This window comes from Calliphora vicina, chromosome 2 (genome assembly GCF_958450345.1).
Source record: "Calliphora vicina chromosome 2, idCalVici1.1, whole genome shotgun sequence".
Taxonomy (NCBI): Eukaryota; Metazoa; Arthropoda; class Insecta; order Diptera; family Calliphoridae; genus Calliphora; species Calliphora vicina.
The window spans coordinates 9,625,491-9,640,759 of NC_088781.1; the positions used below are offsets into that span (position 1 = coordinate 9,625,491).

Consider the following 15,269-nt stretch of genomic DNA (forward strand, 5'->3'; position numbering starts at 1 on the left):
CCTTGTTTCTTTATGTTTATTTTGTTTTCTGTTTGTTCAATGAACAATGAACAGACGTTTGACAGACACACCAGCCCATACACTACAATTGTCGACATGCGACCTTTTCTATATATCATCATTTTCTGATGTAAATTCCTATAGCTCCTAAACAATGAGAGATCAGTCAAAAATTTTAAAGTTGTTGTACTTATAATTATGAAAGCTTTCAACACCAAAAAAAAAATTTTAATGCAAGCTGTTTCGACGATCTTGGTTTATGCCAAAATTGTTCAGCTTTTTGTTTCAAAAAGTTTTTAGAAAAAATTTTTAACTAACGATTTTATAAAAATGCATTTTAAAGACTTGTTTAAAGTTAATCATTACACCAAAATTTTCGTAAAAATGTTTAAACATTTTTTTCACTTAATACTGTGGCAACATTCTTGAACAGTAAGAGAAAAACATTCACAATATTAAACAAATTAAGCACTATTGTGAAAACCCATTCACAATAGTAAACAAAAAATCAGCTCTATTCGAGAACAGTGGTACGAGAATTACATACATACATTTATTTAATTTGGCCGTTAAAAACATTTAATTTTCCCAAGTTAAAACAATAGTTATATATAGCTTGAATCTAATGATTTGTTTTATTTTATATACATTACATTTTGATTAATTTAAAATACTAATTATTTTAAATTTTGCTACAATTAGTACAAATAGTACGTTACGTTTAAATGATTTTGAAAATATATAATTATTTAACGTGCAATTCTGTTGGGTATTTGATTTAACATTACACTTACAAACTTAAATTACATTGAAAATGCATTTTGATTATAATTATTATAAATATTTTACACTTCATCCAAACGTTTAATTAAATTTATCACAATTTTCTTAGGTCAAAATGTTGTAAAAATTTATAATATACATACAATGTATTTTTTTTAAGAATCGTGCTTGAATATTTTTCTAAATTAAAGGTTTTAGTTATATATATGTACATATAAATGTCTAGTTAAGGTATAGTAAAAGCTATTTAAATTCAAATTTATTTACATTTCTACTCAAAGAAATTATTCGGAGATTTCTTTCGAATATTATATTTACGTACTGCTTACATTTGAGTTGTTACTGCCACTAGCTACCGTATGTGTTGTGGTAGTCGTCGTTAGCGACATCGATGAAGAGGTTGTTAAAGTACTGCTAGTTGCAATGTTTGATTTTACAATGTTCAAAAATGTTGGTGTAGGGGTTGTAGTTGCGGCTGTCGTGCCACCACTAATTGTGCATGTAGTTATTATATTTGTAGGGTTATTAGTATTTACAAAACGTGATGCGTGATTTCGTTGACGAGGGTTGTGGTGTAGAGTGCCAAATGATGAGCTTTGTTGTCTTCTGCGTTTCTTAAGAAATGTAAAAGAAGAGTTCAACATTTGTTGCTGTATTTGTAGAGATGCTGATATTGTTGTTTCACTAGAGTTTACTGTGGATACGGTTAGTGGTTTATTATTGTCGCTTAAAAATTGCAAATGCTCCTTGTCCAACCAAGGCAATTGGAAACCCTTACGGCGTTCACCCTTTACACCGCTGTTAACAGCGGCTGTTAGTCTTGGTATCATTTCTCCAAATGCCTGCACCGGTAAGTCGTGGACGAAACAAATTGTTTGCAGATTCTCTGTTGTGGGATAAAATGTTTGTAAACTAGGCGTATCTTGTGTGGGTTGAATTTCATCTTTACAGTGCCGTCTCTTAAGACGCTCTATACGCCTTTGTTCCCGTATTTGTTGCACATCCCATTTTTTACGACGCTTCTCATCTACTTCTAATTTTGCGTGTCTTTTAAGAAATATTTCATCAGAAAGATCTTCTGTTCCTTCAATGCAATATGACGGTGTCAACTCATGTTCTGTCCATTTGGGTATTTCCAATTTCGGATTATCGGCTTGCAAGAGTTTAGCTTCCGCTTTAAAAAATTCGTTATCATAATCGCAACTAAATGCTTCATCTTCCCACTCTCTAGTGCTGTATAGCTGGGGTGTCGATATATAGGCGCACCTTCGGATTTTTTGACGATGATGTGTATGCTGTGACGAATTATCATGAAATCGTTTCTTTTCAGTAACATTTGGCGAAGGTTTCATAGGTGAAGATGTAGTGGAAGTGGATCGCTAGAATTTAGTAACATACAGTATATTATTAGCATGATATTCAATAATGATAAAGCTATAATTGTGTCTTACCCTTTCAGCTTCGGCCGTTGAATCACAACTAACGGATTCGTCAGTATTATAATCTGGTGCATGCCAACGCATAATTGTCATCTGTTTACCACGACTGGGTGTAGGTGGCTGTTTACTTAACTGTAGCGTCGATGAGGAAGATGATGAGGTTACTGCCTTAAAGGCAGTTTGTCCATCATTTGTTGTAGTAGAAGCCGGGGATACACTTGGCTTTGCACCCCTTGGTATTGCCAGAGACTGTTTTGCTGCTTGACGCAGTCTTAAACGTTTGCTTTGCACTGCCAGAACTTCATTGCTGTCTTCAGTTGTGTTGCCGGTATCATATAAATCATCAATGGCAACTGCTTGTGTGTTTGACTTATCATCGACTGAATCCTGAGAATGTTCTACTTCTTCGATCTCGCCTTCTTCAACAAGTTGCTCTGTATCATCCTCTTGAATTTCTTCTTGATTACTTTCATCTAAGTCCTCTTCATCTTCTAAGCACTCATCAACACCGTCGCCATCTATTTCCTCTTCGCCTTCGTCGTGTTCTTCATCCTCACCTTCCTCATCAGCTTCCTCATCATTTTCCGTATCACTTGTTTGACTTTGTGGACTTTGGTTATGTTTTCCCCTACCGGCTGCCATATTTACTCTCTGCAGCACTATTTTACTTATCAACTTGCCATTGCACTCTCCAATTATATTAGCAGACTTTCCCGTGCTCGAAGTTGTTAAAATTTTGGCGCAATTCGCCGTTACTGAGCCCAACGTTGCCATCGCTATAGATGGATTTGTTTTGCATTGTATTTTAGCCAGTGGAGGTGGGGGTAGTGTTGATACTTCGCCAGATCTTTTTATTTGCTGCTGCAGCTGTTTTTGTAATTCCTTGACTTGATTTTCGAGAACAGAATTACGCGTTCGTACCGTTTCTATTTCTTCATTGCGTGCTATCAAGAGCTTCTCTTTAGCCATGAGTTGGTCACTTTGTTCCTGTATTAAATCCAAATGCAATATCAACATGGCTTTTAGTTGCTTGTTTTCCTTAAGCAATGCCAATACATCAGCATTTGGAGAAGCAGCCGCACCACCTCCACTGCCGCTGCCGGGTGTTGTTACAATGTTGTACGAATTTTTCGTTTGATTTGAGTGACAATAAACATGATCCATGTATTTGCTGTTTGTTGTATTGTTATTATTACTGTTATTTGGTGTTTTATTACATTTATTTTCCATTTTTGTTTGTTTTCAGTAATTTTTTTATGATAAATTCAATTAATTTTTGCAATTTTTGTTGTTATTCTTCAGATTTATTCTGTATTCCCTTTTGGTATTTTCATTTTATGAAATGTTCTTTCTATTCACCTTTTGTTTGCTGTTTCTTATAAATGCGCACTTTTTTCACCATTATGCTTTTCACAAATGGAAAATTGTACTTATTTATTTTATTAATGCACACGTGTAATTATTGTTAAACTTTTTATTATTTTAGCTGCTTGTATTGCAAATGTTTTATTTCAAACAATTAGCCAACAATTTTTAATTTTATTTGCGAATGCAATAAAATATTTATTCCAAAGAAAATTTGGCACAACACAAGGCGTATTCATTATTAGGTGGTGCCGATACCACAACTGATTATTTTTTCTTTATTTTGTTGGTGACTCGAACTGTCAAATTCACTAGTGTTTGTTGTTGTGAATACTACAGCAGAACGAAAAGAGGCAGAGTTTGACAGCTGCAGTCAACATAAACAAAAACAAATTGCGTGTGGTTTTTGTAAATGTTGTACTTAGTGTAGAATCGACATCACTAACTTCTACTATATTTAATTCACCACCACTTTATTTAGTTGCTAAAAGTAGTATGCAATGTTTACTACTATTTATGTATTTTTATTATATTGAATAGTGATGCCATTTTTAAAAGTACCAATTTTGTTTAGTAGATGTTTTAATTAATATTATTATAAAATTTGATAAAATAAGTCTTTATGTTTGAATTAGTTAAAATTTGTTCGAGTAACAATATTTGAATGAATTCTAAATTGAATTATCTGAATACTGCGAGTTAAATGTTTTGTAGTAAATTGACTTATGACAGTATTTACTCAAACGTTAATACTATCGTGTAAACGTTTATTTTTTTATAGATTGATAGTTTTCTGCAAACTTTTTTTATTTCATTCACATTTTCGTGTGATATATTTCTATTTATAAATACATACCCGATACATATGAAAATTAAAAGTTTTTGAATTGTTTTAAACATTATTTGAATACCGACCGTAAATAAAAAAATCATGAATTTGGTATGAACCTAATAAGCAATGAAATATCACGTATAAAAAATCTACAATAAAATAGTAATGCTAAGTATTTGTCAAAAATTAAAAAAAAAAATATAAAATTGATCCGTTGTCATATGCGTTTTATTTTTGAAGAACTGGATAAGGGTTAAAAATGTTACCAAATTTGTAAGCAATATGTGGCAACACTTGTGCCGCCTTTTTAGTTTTTTTTCTGTTTACAATTATTTTTTTTTTAATAATTTACACAAAAATCCTATAATTTTTAAAAATGTCCATATTCGGAGATGATGGCGTTGACGATTTGCTAAATGGTAATTTGCACAATGATGAAGATCAATTACCGGGTGATGCTGACGACAACGATCAGATATTTGGCGATAATGAGCAGGCGGAAGGGGAAACTCAAGAAGGCGCAGCTGCTGTATCTGCAAAGGTTCAACCTAAAAAACGAAATGTCCTTAATCCGAGACCACGCTTAAACGTAGAAGTTCTAAGAGGTCAGCGTGGTTTGCACACGATTGAGGATTATTTTAAAGATATTAAATATAAAGGTAAGGGCAACGAGAAAGAGGATCTTGATGAAGTTATGCGTCGAATGCAACATTGGGGTCATAGAATGTATCCTACATACAAATTTGATGATGTATTAGCAAATATAGAACGATTAGGTAAAAAGAAACCACTGCAAGTTCATATGTCGCGCTATCGCCTGGGAATGCTAGAAAGTATGAAGAATTATGGAGAAATCAACGATGGAGAGGGTGATGATGACGATCAACCGCCTGCAGCTGCAGATGAACCATATGATGAGTTTGATGCACTATTGGATGAACAAATTGCCATATCGAAAATAGATCCACGAACACCAGGACCAAGTACTTCAAGGTATTCTGGTGGAGGAATGGGCACCTCTACAAACATATCGGTTTCGAGCAGTAGTTTTGCAACACCTTCCTTTTCTAAGGGTAACGCTGTCATATCTACACCCTATACAGGACAAGGTAACTTAAATGACACTAGTGATTTGGCTACACCTTTGCCACCAAGTCAACCTACAACACCTGCCGCCAAGCAGCAATTAAGTGCTGAACAAATGGCTCGTATTGCCGAGAATAGAAGATTAGCGCAAGAACGTTTAGCAGCCAAAAAGCGGGCCCAACTAGAGGCTCAAAAAGCGCCAGAAATAGTTCAATCATAAACATATTCAAAATAATACTATGTATTAGATAATTAAGACTTTTAAAATGCTTTTAGTAAAAGTGATTTTACAATGTAATTAAAATATACACATGTACTGTTTGATTTGATTATGAATGAGGCGTTTGAATAATTATACATTGAATGAACAATACATAGGAGTCGTTTCCTATGACTAAATTTGGAAAACGAAATTGTAAAAATTTTAATTTCACCTATAACTTTTTTCATTACGTGAGACTAATATATTCTTAAAATGACCACATGATTCTGAAAAATATTGCATTGTTTTGTCTAGGCTATCTAACATATCCTGATAAAAAGTAGTCAGGTTGTCTTATTGAAGTTACTTGCAATTACGAATATTCAGGTATGTGATGAAAAACGATTTGAAAACGACAAAAGGTGTGATGTGTTTATTTGAATCGTTTTGTCATATTAGTTTCAAATTCGAATTTGTTTAAAAGGTAATTTATCAGAATTAAATTTTCACTTTAATTAAGGTAAACAAATGGAGAGTTGCTTATTTTGTTCTTTTTTGTTATAATAATGATACGGAATGAAACAAAAATTGAATATCAAATCAATCGAAATTCATCACACCTAAATCGTTTATGAAATTGATTTCAGTTTTGAAAACGATCGTTTTTCATCACATGCCTGATTAATTTAATAGGATAAAATGAAGCATTAAATATGATTACTGCTACTATTTTTAAAATTTTTATTTAATCCGAGAAATATTACTGTTTTCTACTTTGATCACCATAATTTAATTATTCCATTAGGAAGTAAACTAATCGGGATATGTTTAATAGACTTTGAATTATTCCACAACCTAGACATCAAAATAAGTGAAATTTCAGATATTTCCATTTAGAAATCTACCGAATCACAGTTATGAGCTACATTACCATTCACAATTTTTTAATATTTTAAAAATTAAATCCTTAAGGCCATATTTATAAACAGTTTTTAAATTTAGGTTGGATTACCGACTTTTTCCGACACTGTATATTAAAATCGAGATCGAGATGCAATATAAAACAGATGTTTTTTAAAGGCCAGCAACGCGTACCGGGTTCAGCTAGTATCAAATATACCCGAACGAGACCCACTTTGAAAATCTTAATGAAATGTTTAGTGTGTTTATTTGAAGCAATAACTTCTTTTTAGTTCAATCCAATAAATTTTGATTTTAACTAAAATTTTCAGCCACTTTATTAGAACAATCTCGAAGTACTGATAGCAAAAGATGATTTAGGTACTGGAACGCGACATTGGAACATGAACAATTGAAAATAATAATTTTAATATGAATAAGAGCTGTACCTGGCGAAATAAGGTAAACTCTCCTGCTCGACCATAGTAAATTTCTATTATTCCAATAAATAACAAATTTTATATGTATATATTTTTTTAAATAAAATCTTGTTGGAAAACTTAAACTATTACTTATTTATAATAAGATTACATTTAATATTGTTATGACAACTTTAACTTATTAAGATTATGAACTGTTTCACTAATATGTCTTATATCGCGTGCATAAGTACGACAGCAGCCACCAATAATTTTAGCTCCCAGTTGTGCCCATTCTGCAACATAATTTGCCAAAGGCACACAATGCTCCTTACCCATCCAACCTTTGTTAACATCATACACCTCACCGCTATTGGGATAAACTACCAATGGTATTCTGTCCTCTACCGTGCGCTCACCATTTAACGACTTAAAAAGAGGTGTTACAAATTGGGGATTTACGCAGTTAACACCGATTGCTAAACAATTTTCTTGAGCATTGCGTTCCTTGAGTTGTTCCCATATAGTATTAGCTGCTTCGACAAACTGTTCACCATGTGCCAACGTCTTTTCGTCTTTGCATTGGAAGGCAATCCAAAATTTAACATCTGGATAATCTTCGCATAACATCTCAACTAAAACTTCTGCCTCCATTTGACAAGGTATCGTCTCAATAGCTAAAGCATCCACACCGGCTTCTAGACATGCATCAATTCGTACTCTATGCCAATCAGTAATCTCTTTGGCTGGCACATAATCAGCGTAATCGCCTGAATACTCAGAACCGTCGTGTAAATGGGCACCATATGGTCCTATCGAAGCAATAATCATGGGAAATCCTACAAGTTGCACAGGAAATATTATTAACATTTATTAGTATCCATTCATAGAAAAAACTAAATTAATTAATACCTACCCTCATTAACGTTTAATTGTGCCTGATAACATTCTGTCAAGTATTTCTCTTTGGCTATATGAGCTAATCGCACTGTGTTTTTAATTAGTTCAACACTTTGATCAGCATCTAATTCCAAATATTCCATATAACCCTCAACACTTGTCTGATAGGTATTTGTTAAAATTAAATCGGCACCATCTACATAGTATTAACATACATACATATATATGGGGGATTTCATGTCAAGTGAACCAACTTTTGAAATCGATGTCTTCCGATCGGGATGAAATTTGCACCAAGGTTAGCTCTATTGGATAGTAACTCAGACACAATTTTTCAACAACATCGGTCGAGAACTCTCTGAGTTATAGGGGGTAAAATTTTGACAATTTGGTCAAACAGGGGTTTTTTCTTATCCATGTAACTTATTACCTATTGTTCTTAGCAAAATGTGTTCCAAATAGTATAGATAGCTATTTCTTCGATCTTTCGAAAAAAAATATTTAAAAAAAAAAATAAAAAATTTTTAATATTTTTTTTCCGAAACCAAAAACTTTTTTGACTTTTTTTTAAAATACGCTATTTTTTTTATTTTTTTTTTTTCTTAAAATAAAGTTTAGATATTTTCCTTGAACACCTACTTGGTCGCTTAGTGGGATGCGAGTGGGATATCTATCAAAATAAATATTTTGTAACTCAAAACATAAAATTTTTGACTTTTTTTGCAAAATCAAAAACTTTGTTGACTTTTTTTTTTCAAAATGGACCCTTTTTTAATCTTTTTTTTTAGGTCAAACAAAAGCTTAGATATTATCCTTGAAGACCCTTTTGGTCGCTTAGTGGGATATCTATCAAAATAAATATTTTTTAACTCAAGACTTACAATTTTTGACTTTTTTTTTTGCAAATACGATTTTTTTTCCAAATGGGCCCTTTTTTTAAAATTTTTTTTGTAGTCAAAAGAAAGCTTAGGTCCATTCCTTTAAGATATTTTTAGTCCCTTAGTGGGATGCGAGTAGGATATCTATCAAAATAAATATTTTGTAACGCAAGACATACAATTTTTTAATTTTTTTTGGCAAAATCAAAATTTTTTTCCAATATGGGCCCTTTTTTAATTTTTTTTTTTGCTCAAAAGAAAGCCTAGGTCCATTCCTTTAAGATATTTTTAGTCCCTTAGTGGGATGCGAGTGGGATATCTATCAAAATAAATGTTTTAACACAAAAATTGTATGTCTTGAGTTACAAAACATTTATTTTGATATATATCCCACTCGCATCCCACTAAGCGATCAAAACCATCTTAAAGGAATAGGCCTAAGCTTTCTTTATAGCAAAAAAAAAAATTACAAAAAGGGCCCATTTTAAAAAAAAGTCAAAAAAGTTTTTGATTTTGCCAAAAAATCAAAAATTGTATATCTTGAGTTACAAAATATTTATTTTGATAGATATCCCACTCGTATCCCACTAAGGGACCTAAAATATCTTAAAGGAATGGACCTAAGCTTTCTTTTGACTAAAAAAAAAATTTTAAAAAAGGGCCCATTTTGAAAAAAAATTCGAATTTGCAAAAAAAAAGTCAATAATTGAATGTCTTGAGTTACAACATTTTTATTTTAATAGATATCCTACTCACATCTTCCTAAGTGACAAAATAGGTCTTAAAGGAAAAGACCTAAGCTTTCTTTTGAGCAAAAAAAATTTTTAAAAAAAAGTCCCATATTGGAAAAAAATTTCGATTTTGCAAAAAAAAATTAAAAAATTGTATGTCTTGCGTTACAAAATATTTATTTTGATAGATATCCCACTCGCATCCCACTAAGGGACTAAAAATATCTTAAAGGAATGGACCTAGGCTTTCTTTTGAGCAAAAAAAAAAAATTAAAAAAGGGCCCATATTGGAAAAAAATTTTGATTTTGCAAAAAAAAATTAAAAAATTGTATGTCTTGCGTTACAAAATATTTATTTTGATAGATATCCTACTCGCATCCCACTAAGGGACTAAAAATATCTTAAAGGAATGGACCTAAGCTTTCTTTTGACTACAAAAAAAATTTTAAAAAAAGGGCCCATTTGGAAAAAAAATCGTATTTGCAAAAAAAAAAGTCAAAAATTGTAAGTCTTGAGTTAAAAAATATTTATTTTGATAGATATCCCACTCGCATCCCACTAAGCGACCAAAAGGGTCTTCAAGGATAATATCTAAGCTTTTGTTTGACCTAAAAAAAAAGATTAAAAAAGGGTCCATTTTGAAAAAAAAAAGTCAACAAAGTTTTTGATTTTGCAAAAAAAGTCAAAAATTTTATGTTTTGAGTTACAAAATATTTATTTTGATAGATATCCCACTCGCATCCCACTAAGCGACCAAGTAGGTGTTCAAGGAAAATATCTAAACTTTATTTTAAGAAAAAAAAAAAAAATAAAAAAAAATAGCGTATTTTAAAAAAAAGTCAAAAAAGTTTTTGATTTCGGAAAAAAAATATTAAAAATTTTTTATTTTTTTTTTTAAATATTTTTTTTCGAAAGATCGAAGAAATAGCTATCTATACTATTTGGAACACATTTTGCTAAGAACAATAGGTAATAAGTTACATGGATAAGAAAAAACCCCTGTTTGACCAAATTGTCAAAATTTTACCCCCTATAACTCAGAGAGTTCTCGACCGATGTTGTTGAAAAATTGTGTCTGAGTTACTATCCAATAGAGCTAACCTTGGTGCAAATTTCATCCCGATCGGAAGACATCGATTTCAAAAGTTGGTTCACTTGACATGAAATCCCCCATATATATATAAAACGTTTTTTAATTGTATTGCATTTAAAAATAGTACAAACTTTGCAAGAAATCTACGTGGGTATTCACTACAGCTGCTGGATTTGTTGCATTGAATCTGGCACTCCATAGGGGATCACCATCAACAGCATTTCCCACATGCACGGTCATTTGTGTGCCGAATCCTCCATCTTTAACAAGAATCTGTTTTAGGCGCATGATATATTTGTAGAAAAATGTCGCTCTAAAAATTTCATTAACTTTTATTAAAATTATATAGTCTGCATATTAACTAAAATCTGAAAGATCTTGTTTTACTAAAAAAAAACATTTCGTTTCAGTTTTTCAATCGATTTCAGAATTTCTAATTGTATTTCATAAATTTCTAATTATATTTCAGAAAATTATAATTGAATTTCAGAAATTTTCAATATATTTCAGAATTTTCTAATTGAATTTCAGAATATTCCAATTATATTTCAGAAATTTCTAATTGTATTGCAGAAACTTCCATTTGTATTTTAGAAATGTTCAATTGTTATTCAGAATTTTCCAAATGTATTTAAGAATTTTCTAATTGTACAATTGTATTTCAGAATTTTCTAATTGTATTTCAGAAATTTCTAATAACAATACAAATAGAAATTTCTGAAAAACAATTGAAAAATTCTGAAATACAATTAGAAACTTCTTAAAGTTTCAATTGAAACTCAATTGGGAATTTCTGAAATATAGGCCGACTTCATAAACGCATTTTGCAAAGAAACACTGCCATGCATAGTGTTCATAAACGCAATAGATTTTGATTTGGCAATGTCGCAAGTTCATTATTGTATGGCAATGCTTGTCCATGCGCAGCATCTGTCAAATTTGTGAACAGTTTTTATTTATGATTCTTTACAAAACATTTTTGTGTTCATGAATGTCACAAAGTATTGCTTTGCCTTGTAATTGCTTTGCATTACTGCCTTTATGAAGTCGGCCATAATTAGAAATTTAATTGGAATTTTCTGAATATATGTAATTAAAAATTTCTGAAATTCAATTGGAAATTTCTGAAACATAATTAGAAACTTCTGGGAAAACTGGGGTATATAACGAAGCATTGCAATGAGATTGTTAAAATCCGATAAGCGGTTAAAAAGTTATTCTTATATAAAATTTGAATCATGATAACAGACAAACCAAAGCTAATTTTATATGTTTGAGCGGCTTCATATTTTGTATGACCATAAAAAACCTGTGTACCAAGTTTTAACAAATCTGAAACTGGTAAGATCCGATGCCTTGCCAAAAATTTTTGTTTCCATATAGGTAGTTACTAAATATGTACTTGACGAATAGTAGGGTATTCAATTAATCGGGTTTCTGATTTAATCGGTTAATCGATCAAATAATTAATCGAGGTTTAGATTTATTCGGTTAATAATCGGTTAATTTAAAATTATTCGATTAACCGAATAATTTTTATTTTCATTTTAAATTGAAAATACAACAACGAATTTTGTGTACAAAAACATAAAAAACAGCAAATAAGGTATTTGAGATCATTTTTGTAAACATATCGTCTATTTGCTGCAACAACGTCATAACTCAAAATCCGTTTTTTTTTTAACTGAATAATACAAAATATGAGCTGTTCTACAATCTTTCTTAAAGTTTTATCAGTTTTCAAAAAAGTCAATTATTTTTTGTGAGTGTTTTTTGTTGTAAACATCAAAATTAAAATTCATGTTTTCTCGTATATTTTATAAGTTTGGGTTAAATACAGATTAGAAAGATATTAACATCTACTATTTATATTTCTGAAATCGCATGATTTGTTGAACATTTATTTAAGAAATATGTAGTTTTTCTCGAAACGACTTTTTTTGAATTATGACGTTGTTGCAGCAAATGAGCAATATGTGAGGTTTTTGGGGCTTTAGTGAGATCTTCTGAAATAATGTTTTATTAAAATAATATAATTTAAAAGATTTTTTCTTTAGATTTAATAAAACTTTTCTTGGAAAAAACTCTCGCTGATTGTATATGTTAGAGAAATCAAAAGCATGATAAAGAATATTCCTTTTTGCATTGTTTTAGATTTTTCATAATTTTGTTTAGTTATGATAAAAGACTCATTTCAAAAAAAGTTTCGTCTATACATGTAAATCCAAACAAAGTTTCAAATACATGTAAATTAAATATGTCAGTTGTTATACATACTCACTAATCAATGTTTATTGGATGTTCCTAAAAATATCTAAATTTAATTTGAGTTGAAATAAAAAAATAAATACAAAAAAATGGTTAAAGTGCAAAAAAAGGAATTTCGGTTAATCGATACAAATTAATCGGTTTATTTGTTATTTGAAAATCGGCAATTTCAAATTACTCGAACAGTTAACCGTCCAAAATTAATCGGTTAACCGATTAACGGTTAATCGATTGAATACCCTAATAAATAGTAAAAGCAGCAGTTCAACTGATGACAAAGTTGATCGAATTATGTGAATCATGTCTCATTTTAAAATTAGATTGGATTAAATATATCAGATACACTTTAAACAGTTTCTGTTGTTAATAAGTATAAAATTTACACTTTGTACTTCTAATTTGTGCGTGTGGTTTTTGCCAGAATTTACAGGAATTATTTTTTTTGTTTTTTTTTTAAATATTGAACATTTCTCATAAAAACGTGTAAATTGAACTATTTATTACTGGAACAGGGAGAGTATTTGTGATCTTCCATAATTAAGGAATTATTCTTTCAATTTATTTAAAATTTTATTTGCTGATGTCAAAGTATAATGCTGATATATTCTTTTCCCCTTTGTTTTAGTCGACAGTGTATTAAATATTCATGATTGTATAGACAAGTGTACAAACTAGTAAATAGTTTTATTAATAGGTATTTTTTATGAGTGCAGTTTGTTAAACTGATAAGATCCCTATAAAAAAATTATTTGTTTTGATTTCACACGTTATACGTATGTATAACGGTATGTGTTTGTAGAGAGAGAACTCTTTGTTGTAATGTTTTTGTTTTGAAAAAACTCTGTTGTTGCTATACTAAGTTATTCATTCTTTCTAATGGGAGCCTTGACATCAGGTTCATGAACATTAGTTTACGAAATTCTGCCTGCTTGTGATGATATTGATAATAATCTTAATAACGTTTTTGTTTGTCGCAGATTTTATAAAGAAAACCACCAAACGGACAAAGCAAATGTTTAGTTTTTCAAAATTAATGTTAAATTATTTCGAGTCCTTTTTGGAATTAATGAATTAATTTAAAAATACCGCCAAATGGACTAATCAAATGTTTAGTTTTTCAAAATGATTGTATTATGCATTATATTGCTAGTCGTGCAGCTGTGTAGCCAGCTGTAGTCTATAGGCATTTTTCATAATGTTTTTAAATTTATAAAAGGTTTTTAAACAAAATTTCCATACAAAATTCCATATGGACTAGAGCATGCCACACATCTACACGATTATAGATACCGTTGACCTGAAGTCAGTTACTTAATTGTAATGAAAACGACAGCTGACATTGATGTTTCGATAGATCTGTTCATTGTTGTCGAATTCGAAACGTTGGTCATGAAGCTATGATGCCATCAAAATAATCGTCTTGTGTTTATCTAATGTGTTTAAAGCATTATATTTAAATTATTTATAGTTATTTTTGAAATTAATAAAATAATATTTTTTTTCTAAACAGTTTTTTTTTTCTTAAAAAATTTGGAGATTATTATAAGATCTTTCAGAATAGTTTTATTTTTTTTATTTCAAACACAATATTATTTTTCTTTATGTGTAACATACCTTTTAAAAGTTTAAATTACTTAAGATTCAAATTAATAAATAGTATTCTTTTTAAATTTATTTGTTAATAAAGATTTTTTAACTAAAACAAACACTGCTTTGCTACCAAACGTTTCACTAAGTCTAATTAAAGTCTCTGTTACAATTGATTGATTAACTTAAATATGCGACAGCTTTTATATGTAGTTCGCGGGACAACATAAATCTATATCAATTTATATATATTTTTTTGTTTATTAAATTACACCCATAGACAGACTATAATAATACAGCTGTTAAGTGATAAGGTGTTCTTAAAATGCAAACGTTTTCCATTAACACAGTGATAACAGAGAATTAAAAGAGAGTAAATGAGAGCTTAATCGAGCAAAAACTCCCAGTTAAACAGCGTATTTTTAACCCATTAACCCCCATTTTCACAATATTTAGTTATATTTTAACACATAAAGTTATACTGACAGTTTTCATACAAAAATTATTTTAACAGACAATATATCTTTAAATTAAGATATAACCAGACGTCGAGAAAATGAAGCTAAGTAATAAATATTTTTGCTACTTACTAACTATTTTCTTGCAAGTTAAACCAAGGTTGTCTACCGATTAGAAACTGTAAAAAGGTAACGGTCACGCTAATTTGAATTATTTCCGTAAAGTTGATTTAGCGGTAATGTTATTTCGGCTTATTTTAAAAACAGTATTTTGGGGAACGTTTGTTGCTGTTTAGGGAAGGGCAATTTCTGTCAGTCTGAAATAAT

General features: G+C 30.3%; 3 protein-coding genes and 1 long non-coding RNA gene across 4 annotated transcripts in view; 1 reads left to right on the forward strand and 3 right to left on the reverse strand.

The window, feature by feature from the left end:
* LOC135952095 (uncharacterized) overlaps nucleotides 1–15,269 on the reverse strand; it is an 84,416-nt gene that overhangs the window by 1,172 nt on the left and 67,975 nt on the right. The gene's annotated exons all lie outside the window — the stretch shown is intronic.
* msl-1 (male-specific lethal 1) lies at nucleotides 615–3,854 on the reverse strand. Its single transcript, XM_065501141.1, has 2 exons — nucleotides 2,235–3,854; nucleotides 615–2,162 (listed from the first exon to the last, which is right to left on the reverse strand). Exons 1-2 carry the CDS (start codon nucleotides 3,450–3,452, stop codon nucleotides 1,098–1,100), a joined length of 2,283 nt encoding a protein of 760 aa, XP_065357213.1. The 5' UTR covers nucleotides 3,453–3,854; the 3' UTR covers nucleotides 615–1,097.
* On the forward strand, nucleotides 4,753–5,841 carry LOC135950300 (protein TIPIN homolog). The gene has a single exon (XM_065499846.1). It carries the CDS (start codon nucleotides 4,796–4,798, stop codon nucleotides 5,723–5,725), a length of 930 nt encoding a protein of 309 aa, XP_065355918.1. The 5' UTR covers nucleotides 4,753–4,795; the 3' UTR covers nucleotides 5,726–5,841.
* LOC135951538 (uncharacterized) lies at nucleotides 7,098–10,941 on the reverse strand. The gene is made up of 3 exons (XM_065501203.1): nucleotides 10,761–10,941; nucleotides 7,943–8,122; nucleotides 7,098–7,865 (listed from the first exon to the last, which is right to left on the reverse strand). The coding sequence occupies exons 1-3, from the start codon at nucleotides 10,915–10,917 to the stop codon at nucleotides 7,210–7,212; spliced, it is 993 nt and encodes a 330-aa protein (XP_065357275.1). The 5' UTR covers nucleotides 10,918–10,941; the 3' UTR covers nucleotides 7,098–7,209.